The 11,492-nt window shown below is 33.3% G+C and overlaps 1 protein-coding gene across 2 annotated transcripts in view; it reads left to right on the top strand.

The window, feature by feature from the left end:
• The window catches only part of Klp54D (Kinesin-like protein at 54D), a 113,218-nt gene that overhangs the window by 91,159 nt on the left and 10,567 nt on the right, over positions 1-11,492 (top strand). The window contains exons 6-7 of one of the 2 annotated variants that reach the window (XM_017612453.1): positions 3,561-3,797; positions 3,855-4,464. In XM_017612453.1, the coding sequence (XP_017467942.1) occupies positions 3,561-3,797; positions 3,855-4,464 (847 nt within the window). Of the gene's footprint in view, positions 1-3,560; positions 4,465-5,014; positions 5,125-11,492 lie in introns of those variants that run through there. The other variant, XM_017612452.1, reaches the window with a different exon arrangement.

Raw genomic sequence — 11,492 nt, 5'->3', positions numbered from 1 at the left:
TTTTCATTCTGATCATTTATGTATACATTTGTCTATATCTATCTCGATTCGTTTTGCCTGTTACAAACAACCGTTATGTGAACAAAGTTATAATACCCTTGTGCACAAGTGCGCTCGGGTATAAAAATGGTTTGCTCTCAAAACAAGCAGGACTAGCAAAAAATTGGCGTAAAATAGTTACTGCTGATTCCTACTAGCTGGGCCAGCTGGGCGTGTCTTTAAATGTCTGGTTACACAGTTGAAAGTGAAATTTTCTACATACGTGCACCGCGGAAATAGACAAAAAGTAGTATCAGAAAGTTCGATTTGACATACATACATACATTCATAGTATCTGCATGCCCGTTGTTTTAATTTTTCACGTCGACGAAGGGTTTTACACGATTTCCTAAAAAATAATTACGATTAAAGATTCAAATAAAATAAAAAGTAAGAATTATTTTTCCCAAATTTCTTGTTTGAGGTAATGGCTGCATTTCTTTATTCATTCTGAACGTTTGGAATAAACCCTTTTGTTTATTTATTCTTTAGAACGTTCCTGATGATATGTTGACGTATATTTCAAACGCATTCTGTTTATTCCGGCTGTGAAATGGGATTATCCGGAAAGTATAAAGAAACGCAGCCAATATGTTTTATCCCAAATTTTGCTTTTTCGAGCTCTGGGGGAGGAGGCGATCGACCTTTTGATGGCTTGTAATCATCTGTTTTGAAATGATTAGAGCAAACTCGTAAATTTGTTTGTATCTATGTACGCAAGATTGCAGATTACACACATATTTTCATCGCTACTCCATTCCTAGAAAATATTAAAATTTAAAGACGAAATTCAATTCTAAACCGCTTATAGTAGAGATTTTTTCTGTCATTGAAACGCTCACGACTTTTTTGTGACACTTTTGAAATAATCATATACGCCTGCCTCGCTCTGAAAATACTATGGTTTCATTGTAATGTTTTCGGGCGGTACTAGCTGTTAATCAAATATAGGAGTATGACATAGTATATGGCAAAATTACATTAATCAAATAAAGGTGAGTGACACAAAAGCACAAGGTGTCAGATATTTGACCATATATATAAGCTATTAAAATTTAACAGTTGGGCCATATAGAAAACATTTGAAACTAATTTCCGTTATCTCACTTACCAAAGAATTCACAACAAACTCCATCATATTAGTGCCTGAAACATATCAAGAAATTACAGCATTTTTACTTTCTTTGGCAAATCACAATCTGGGGCCTATTTCATAAAAGTGACAGGTGCGGCAAATGTCGATTTTTCAATAAAATTTCAGAGCCCGAATGGTCGGCGACATTTTTTCTGTTTCTTATATGCTTGTAGGTAACTGTGAAAATTTTTGGAAAGCGACAGGGACAAAACTGGAATATTGTCGACAATGGTGATGACAATTGTCACTCTGACAAAACTGTAGTGACAATAGCGACAAAACTACATAGCTCCGTCTGAAAGTTTACACAGCAGAATTGTGTAAATTTATTTATATGGTAATTGCGCGCATTTAATTATTTTTCAATCATTTGAATATGTCTTAAAACTAAAACAATGCATTTGCAATTATTATATACGTATGAATTACATATACATACACTTCATATGACTGGCGACAATTTTGTCAACGACAATCTTAAGTCCCGAAAATGACACTTTTTCAATGCAATTTCTCATGGAATTCAAGCGGTAGTGGCAATAGTTTTTAGGAAACAAAAAACTCACCAAACTGTCGAATTGTCACTGACCATACGGAGTATGCTTGTCGTTACAAAATTATCACTGCAACTTTAAGAAATAGACCCCTGTTAGCCATAACTTTTGCTGTGTTGAGATCAAGACCCTAGACCATTAAGGAATCAATTTATACTTTAAATTGCATTGTCATTGTGATTGGAACTATGCTGAAAGTTTCAAGTCTCTAGCTTGTCGATTGGACATTTCCGTGGGATGAACAAATTAAATAAAAGCTTGTAAAAAACCAAGGCACATAAATACAGGTAGAACCCATTTTGACGTTGATCTCATGAGAACCAAACTTACAAACTTTAACTTGCTTTATTTTTATTTTTGTGTATATTTCGTTACTCTTGGAATGATGTGTCGCTTTGTTTTGAATTCTTGTTAATAGCAAATTTTAATTTTTGTAATGCGGTTTATACTAATGTCGTAAATGCAACACCTGAGGTGTCAAATATTCACTAAATTTTTTTAACGTCCCTCAATGTCTTTCGCTGAAGGAACGTTGGGAAAGCAGCTGTGATGTAGCGCTACCGGAAAGACCCTCCAACAACACTGGAACATATCAATCCAGTTGTGATAGCTTAATAAACGATAAACCAATTTACAACAAAGTTAATAAATGAAAATAAACTTCAAATTTACTTAAAAACTTCAGCCAATGAAATGTAATTTTTTATTTTTCCTTACACACGCTCATTTTTATTTTTACTCTCCTGAAAACTTTGACTTTTCAAAGTTTGACGTCATATTGGCTTCTACCGGTTTTTAACGTACCAAGGCGAATTTATATAAGGTGGTGTTGTTTAATCAGCTGTGTGTAGCGTTTGATTGTCAAAATTTTATATTTTGCTAGTGAGTGAGTGAAAACGTGAGAGTGTTTGCATTTTCTGTCGCCCTTTTTCATTCGGAGAAGAATAGCTGAAATTTGACAATCACCAGCTAAAAGCAAAAACAAAATACAGGTAATTGTTGTATTTGTTGAATCGATACCACCTTATATGAATTCGCCTTGTAACGTACCTTGGTAAAAAGCGTTTTCTAAAGGTGTTCTTAAACGATATGTATTTGCATGCCACCTTTTAACCGACTTCCAAAAAAGGAGGAGGTTATCAGTTCATCGGAATATTTTTATTTTTTTTGTATGCATGTCAACCGATTTCGAAAATTCTTTTTGTCGGAGGTGGTCCCATACTAATCTGGTTTAGATCAGATCATTGGATCATGAAATATGTATATATAGATATATATATTTTTTAAGTCGGTTGTTTTTTGCTAAAAATTACTTGTTACATATGGAAATGCCAACATATCGTGTAAAGGCAAATTAGATTTGTTTCTGTACAAAGCAGATGCACGTACATACGAAATAGAAATGTTTCTATTTTCATCTGACACACAAGTAGAATCATCTGAGTTAAGTTTATTTCTTTTTCAAAGATCGTATTTTTAAATAGTTAAATAAAGACTGTGAATTTGACAGACATACACAATTACATATGTATTGAAAAAGTCACATTTACAGATGCAAATACATATAGTTCAAGAATACCTTAACATTCATGAGTACGTAAACCCTTTTAAAAACTAACGTAGCCAAAAATTCCTTAGCTCGAGAAGTCATTTAAAAATAGTTTTATATAAACACATAAATGGGAGATTCTAGGATGTCAAAAAATTCTAAACATGGTTTCGTGAATTACTCGACCAGACCAACACTTAAAAAGTTAATTTTTCGTTTTACATAGTGTTATTTATCAATAAACGGGGGGTACTTACAATTTTCTATGGTCTGTACATTTCAGGAATGAGGAACCGTGCAGTTGGTTCTCATGCCATGAACGATCACTCGTCGCGTTCACACACAATGCTCACGGTGCACATAATTTCTGAACAACAAACGGATGGTGGAGTGTTTATTTCGAAGCATGGAAAAATAAATTTTGTGGATCTGGCTGGCAGTGAACTTACCAAGAAAACACTTAGTGAAGGCAAGACGCTGGAGGAAGCAAATAATATTAATAAAAGTTTAATGGTTTTAGGTAAAACCACATTTTACTTGAGGATAATATGGAAATCAGTAAACATTTTTATTCCAGGATATTGTATTGCTTCATTGAGCGACAATAAAAAACGATTCGGACACATTCCCTATCGCGATAGTCAATTGACCAAATTACTGGCTGACAGCTTAGCTGGTAACGGTGTTACACTGATGATCGCTTGCGTCTCTCCAGCCCAATACAATTATGCTGAGACTTTGAACACTTTACGATATGCGTCCAGAGCCAAAAGGATTCGCACGAAACCTGTCATTATGATGGATCCACGCGAGGCGCTTATATTGAGCCTCAAGCGTGACATAAACGCTTTAGAAATTGAAAATGATCATCTCAAAGCTGCGCTAAATTTGCACCATGATTTTATGAAGACACCAAACGGGGCGCAACAAAATGGTGAACTATTAGAATTGCATCTCGAACGTGTAGCGACCGGTGGTATCGAGGTACCGAAAGTAAATCTGGAACGCTTAGTTGAGTTAGATGGTAATGAATTGGCTGAACTGGTGAAACTGTATATGCAAGAGAATGAAGCTTTACGACAAGAAAACAATCATCTATTCACTGTTCGTGAAACCATACTCAGGGATCAGGAAATTGTATGTCGCGAGAATGAACGATTGCTCAAAAAGCTCGAAGACGTCAACAAGTAAGTACAATATAAGTACATACATACTTACATTCATAAGCACGAATTTGTAATTTATTCAGAAAATACTGAATTTTAGAAAAGGTATTTAGTAGAGTACGACCGATTAATCGGCCGATTCCGGAGCTAGTATAGGCCAAAAGAATCGGCATCGGCCGTTTTTGGCCGATTCTTAATGAGGTTATGTAATTTAGTTATTTCATTATGTTTTTATTTTGTTATTATAAAAGCTTATAAAAGCATTTGTTCTTGAAATGAATTTAATTCAGGATTTAACCGACCGCAGTATCGGCCGATTCTTTGCCGATTAAATCCTGAATATAATTTCATTCTAAGAACAAATGCTTTTATAAACTTTTATAATAACAAAAGAAAAACATAATCAAATAACTAAATAACAATACCTAATTCAAGAATGGGCCAAAAACGGCCGATTCCGATACTTTTGGCCGATATTAGCCTCGGCATCGGCCGATTCATCGGTCGGACTCTAGTATTTAGCCATTCCCTATGTATAAGTCTCATTGTTCTTCTTCTCCTCTCGTTCTAGATCGAGATCCGAGACGTCGAGCAATGAGTCGGATACAAAAGAAACAGCCGTACAAACAAAATGAATTGAAGCTTAGAAGCAATGTAGTTAAATATTCAAAACGCACAATTTTTATTAAATATAAATATTTATGTACATGCATATGTATATGTATGTATGTAAACATATATGTACAGTGGAATCCCGATAATTCGTTTTAGCAAGGGACCGGTAAAATTTCATGACCGAATGAGGTTTCTGAGTTAACGAGATTTCGATTTTACCTGACAGGAAAAAATACATATATACAAAAAATTTCAAACAAAAAAGTTAACGGTAAACGTAAACGCTATACTACTATCACCTGTTTTTTTTCGAAGTATGCCTATGCACAACTGCATAAAACTTTTTTTGCATTGCGATTTAAAACAGGTTTTCAACAACAAATATTTGTTATTTAATTTTAACTATTTTTTTATCCGCAGTAGTATAAGGGTTATCAGTGCGCGCTACCGGGATGGTAGGGTCGTTTCAACCTAACATCACAAAAAAACTGGTTTAAATTAGCGCTTGCTCCTCGGCAAACAATGGAAAAACTGCCATTTAAAACAGCTTCTCATAAAAATACAATCGCCGTTCGGAGTCGGCGTAAAACTATACGCCCCTCCCCTATGTGTGACAACATCAAGGCGCACGCCACAAATCAGAGCTAGGCAAAATACTAACATATGTGTAAGCTCCAATCTTTTTAAATATCATTATTATTATTTATTATTTAACAAATTCCGGATAAATTCAAACTTTTTTTGTGGGGAGTGATATATGTATAATGTACATATGTATGCAAATATACTTACATACGATTGAGTTTCTCCAAAACCTCTGAAATTGAGGAAATACACATATTGCTTTGAACAAACAAATCGTACTTCGGGAAGATTTTATACCTTCACGTTACAAGCCACGTTCTAACCACTTATTTTTAGTAAACGATAAAATTTGAAAAATTTCAATCTGGAATCCTTGCACAAATTTTTAAGATTCCTACAGCTTTCAAACGCGCATTTAATTTTTGATTTTATTAAAATTACTGATTTTTCGTTTTAAAATCCGTTGTTTGAAATTTTTTCAAAGGCAGTTGAAAAATAATTTTTTTTAAGGCTGGTGGCAATGCGAATTCATATAAGGTAGGGCTGCCAGACGTCCCGGTTTCCCCGGACATGTCCCGGTTTTAGACTATTTGTCCCGGGGTCCCGGTCCAAACTTAAAATGTCCCGGGTTTCGTTTTAGTGTCCCGGTTTTTGATTTGATTGCACAAATTTGAATAAAAGTTCAAAAACACTACACTAAGGGGAAAAACGCGTTGTAATATTCAAAAAAAATGTTATGAATTCACTGAGGGAATTAACGCATAGTAAACATGAATATTTTCTATTTGATTACACAGCCACACAAAAAAAAATTTGTGTTCTGACCCAAAGGTCTCACTATGTGTACTGTATGTTTTTGGGGTCGCTGAATCCGAATCCGAGGTCCATTTAACCCCATCACATCAGGGTTTTGATATAACCCCAGAAAACCAATATGGCGGACACCTTTTGGAAAAATTCATCGGATTCGCTTGAAACTTGTTACTCGGGGGTTTTCGGGGTCGCTAATTACGAATATGATATTATTTTTTCAAAATTCAAAATGGCGGATCCAATATGGCGGACACATTTTTGTAAAATTCATCGGATTCGCTTGAAAATCGTTACTCAGGGGTTCTGGGAGTCACCGATTACGAATTCAGTTTTCGAAAATTCAAAATAGCGGATCCAATACAAAAAGTGTCCGCCATTTTGAATTTTCGAAAACTGACATCAAATTCGTAATCGGTGACTCCCAAAACCCCTGAGTAACGATTTTCAAGCGAATCCGATGAATTTTACAAAAANCTGAAGTTGCCAGCGAATTTCGTTGATTTTTAGCATTTATTTTTTTTGCTGACAGTGTCTTCCATATAAAAAGAATTATCTATCAAACATAGTTTGTATGGAAGAAACTCTCCGTAAAAACAATACCAAAAATCATCTAAAATTTAATGGGCTGCAAAACTTCATTTTAAACATTTTTATAAAAAGTCTGATTAGAATGTTGCAAATTTGTAGGCAAATTTATTGAATTTTACCGAGTTTAGCACAAAGTTTAACAATTTTATTTTGGTATCGATTCAACAAATACAACAATTACTTGTATTTTGTTTTTGCTTTTAGCTGGTGATTGTCAAATTTCAGCTATTCTTCTCCGAATGAAAAAGGGCGACAGAAAATGATTTCACAGATGATGATTTCACTCACTCACTAGCAAAATATAATATTTTGACAATCAAACGCTAGACACAGCTGATTAAACAACACCACCTTATATAAATTCGCCTTGGCTGGTGGCTTGATTTTGATAGAGATGTCATAATGCCAGCAAAAGTCAAATAGCTAACATGGCGGCAAAAATCAGTGAAAAGAGAGTGAAACTACGTTTCCTTTTTGTATCATAGGCTTTAGTACAAATGGAAAAATTTGATTTTTGTTCTAGTTTTTAAGTAGGGCCAATGTATATAAATTAGTTGCGTTTTTTTACTCATTTCCAGTAAAATCCAGTAAAAGATTTTACGAATTTTCATGTTTTGGCGTTTTCGTACCCAAAAACTTGCAAAGTAGGGGAAATTGAGAGAGCGAAAAATGACAGTTGAAGTTGCAAGTTTTTACTGGATTTTACTGGATAAATTTTTACATGTAAGAATTTGCCAGTACGAAAAACAGCTGATCGCATGTTGCTGGATGAAATTTAAACTAATAAGGAAACTGTTTGTGGGTTTTTATTGTTGAGTTTCACAAAATAAACCTATTTAAATATAAAATATATTGTTTTATTAGGAATTTGCTGCGAATAAACAACCAATTTATCAGCTGTTCATGAAACTTGCAAATTATTACTGGAAAAGCGTTCACGTTCTTTCGCTATGTATCAATTTTTCCTAGCGATTTGTTGTCCGTTAAACCTTGTATGTATGTTATGCCAGTAAATATTCTATTATCATTTTTAGTTTTCATATTGTTGTTCGCGCCTTCTATTTTGTTAATTGTTGTTGCTATGAATCCTTCTATGAGCGCGCTAGGGTATCCGTTTTTATATAAGATGGGTTTAGTTTTATTCTTGTTCTCTTTTCTGAACTCCTGGTCGCTGACTTTATAAATTTTTTTCAATTAAGTTCATGGCAGTATTTTTCTTTTGACTCCATGGCTTATTTGAATGAAAATTTATCATCCTAGATGAGGCTACAGCTTTTGAATACCAATTCAGTCTAATCTGGTTATTATCTCGATGGATTTCAACATCTAGGAAGGCTAACCTCTTATTTTTTTTCCTCTTCCGCTGTGAATTTAATTTTTGTATGCTGTGCTTTTTTAAATGCTTTTAGTATAACCTCCACGTCCGTTTTCTTAATTATGGCAAATATATCATCTACATATTTGTTTATGTATTTTATATATATGCCCTTAGATTTAAGTTCAGCGATACTATCATCCAGTATTTTGTCTAAGACAATATCAGCTACAGTTGGGGATAAAGGGTTTCCCATCGGCATTCCATATATCTGCTGGTAGTGTATTCCATCATAAACAAAGTAATTGTTGTCTCGCAAACAGAACTCGAGAACGGACTGAAATTGTTTTTTTGTAATCGTCGTGTGTTTTTCNCGTGTCTTTTCCAAAATTTGCCAGTTTTGCATGATTGTCCTAATTGCTAATTGAGTAGGGATATTAGTAAAAAGTGATATTACATCAAATGATATTAATATTTCGTCATCTTCAATGGTAGTCTTGCTGAGATTGTCTTTAAGTTGAAAGGAGTTTTTTATATTGTAGCTTTCTGAGACGATATTTTTCAATATTTTTCCTATAAATTTGGCGAGGTTGTAGCATGGAACGTTAACTGACGATGAAATAGGTCTAAGTGGAGTGTTTACTTTGTGAATTTTCGGTAGTCCGTATAATCTTGGTGCTGTAGCTGCATGGCATGTCAATTGTTGTTTGAGTTNCTTGAAATTGGTCTAAGTGGAGTGTTTTCTTTGTGAATTTTCGGTAGTCCGTATAATCTTGGTGCTGTAGCTGCATGGCATGTCAATTGTTGTTTGAGTTTTACGTCTATATTTTTTTGTTTATATATCTCATTTATGATGGTATTATTTTTTCTTAACAATTGTTGCGTCGGGTCAATTCTTATGGTCTTATATGTTTGTTTGTCACTTAAGGCCTTAAGAGGCCTTTCATTTCATTTTTATAATCTGCTTGGTACATCATGACTGTTTTGTTACCTTTGTCCGCACGTGTGATAACCAATGAATCTTTATGTTTGTTTAAAAAATTTTTTGTTTCTTCATAAATTCTTAGTATAAATTTTTCTTTTGGTTTNTCATGACTGTTTTGTTACCTTTGTCCGCACTTGTGATAACCAATGAATCCTTATGTTTCTTTAAAAAAATTTTTGTTTCTTCAAAAATTTATAGTATAAATTTTTCTTTTGGCTTACACTTTAACTTATTTTTGTAATTGTTGATTTTGCCAGCAATATTGCATCTGACCGTGTCTTTCTGTCTGTCGCCTTCTATCCTTTGTATGCCTTGTTCAATGTCTGCGATTAAGTGTATAGGCGAGAACGATTTTCTTTTTTCATTTTTTCATTAAAAAATATAAAAAGCTGGTATGATAAATTAATTTGTCAGAAACTATACGCCCTATCGGAAAGTGATGTATATACGGTTTATGGAGAATTTTATTGGCTTTCATTTGCCGTATTTTAGGTTAAGATTTTTAAATTGGTTCGTAAGATATACGTGATTAAAAGGAACCAATTTTTGCTTTAAGCTGAATAACGGTAAATTGCAAATATCTCGAAAACGTATCCATTGAAAAAAAATTAACCCGAATTTCGGAATCACCGAGCAATTCTACATAGCAATTGGATAGTGGCGTCTGGAGAGCATAAACCAAATTAAAATTTGTGGTCCAGTATTATTAAACAAAGTTATGCTACTATTGTAAAAAAAACTAAAATATTGAAAAAGCCTCATCTCAAAAGATTTCCCCATAAATGTAATCAAATTTCAAACACTGTGCAATATTAAAAAAAATCAACAAACTTTCGTAAACATTTTAAACTTTTTAATTAAGTTCTTTAGAAAATCCCTGGGTATGCAATTTTGTGGCCTATTCAATTTTAGTGTAGGGCAAGTTTGAATTGGGTAGGACTTACGGTTAATTTTTTCCTTTTTTTGTTGAAGGTATGGAACTTACATATAAAAAAGCGTCGAAAATATCGCTCATTTACTTCAATAATGTCATAATTCAAACAAACCAAACTCGAAAAAAACGGCTTTAAAATTTTGAGTTTACATTTGTTCCAGTAATCGATACATCTATGAAATTTTTATACAACATAGAAGAAGAGGTAGCGGTAATTTTTGCGTACTTTGTATAAAAGATAATAAAATTTGCCAAAAATCAACGTTAAGCCCCAGCTACTTCAAACATGCACTTTAATTGAATTTGCTACAAAACTGCAAACTAAATCAAATTAAAAGTACTGAAATTTTTAAGAAAATTTGATGATTTTTTATACTTACTACGTTCTTCCCGAAGTACGATTTGTTTGTTCAAAGCAATATATGTATTTCCTCAATTTCAGAGGTTTTGGAGAAACTCAATCGTATGTAAGAATATTTGCATACATACATATGTACATTATTCTACATATATCACTCCCCACAAAAAAAAATCGGCACTGTTTCTCCATTGGAATTATAAAATCTATTATATTTCTTATACGTCAGCTGGACCGATTTGAAAATACCTCCTTGAGTTTTTTATGAATAAAAATAGGTTTTTTAAAGTACTTTTTTTTTAAATCACCTCAGATGGCAAACCAGTTTAAGCTTAAAAAACCGAAACTTTTTTTAGTCCAATGTACATACATACATAGTACATAAATAGAAAAATTGCAGGTATTTTATAAAAATCCGCAAATCTTTACGGCCCTGACATGCCTTCTTCTTTTGAGGTTTCCTGAGGTGAATTAATGTAATTCGCTTTTGGCTTGTTAGCACGCAAACCTTCTAATCATAATTATTTCACATTTTAAAATTCATAAAATTAACTATTTATGATTGTCTGAAAAGACTAAGAACCATTCAAAATAATAGAAACTACCATCCCAAAATACCGTCTATTATATTTTGTTAATACCAATGTGGCAACGCTGCTTCTAAAATGTACAATTTATGAAACTTCAAAAATGCCTCTAACCGTCAAAAAAGTTTGAAGTGAAACTACCTTCTATTTTTTTATCATGCTAAAGCCTGTTCTGTTACAAAAAAAAATCAAGTTACTGATGAAGAAAATCGATTGATAAATACGAAATAATGAGTGGTCAAATGAAAATGTGCAAAGATTTTTTGTAT

The sequence above is a fragment of the Rhagoletis zephyria genome, unplaced genomic scaffold (assembly GCF_001687245.7).
Source record: "Rhagoletis zephyria isolate East Lansing unplaced genomic scaffold, Rhagoletis_zephyria_1.1 Rzeph_scaffold_00544, whole genome shotgun sequence".
NCBI lineage: Eukaryota > Metazoa > Arthropoda > Insecta > Diptera > Tephritidae > Rhagoletis > Rhagoletis zephyria.
The sequence above is the reverse complement of the archived record's forward strand: the minus strand, read 5'-3'. Positions and strand labels throughout refer to the sequence as shown.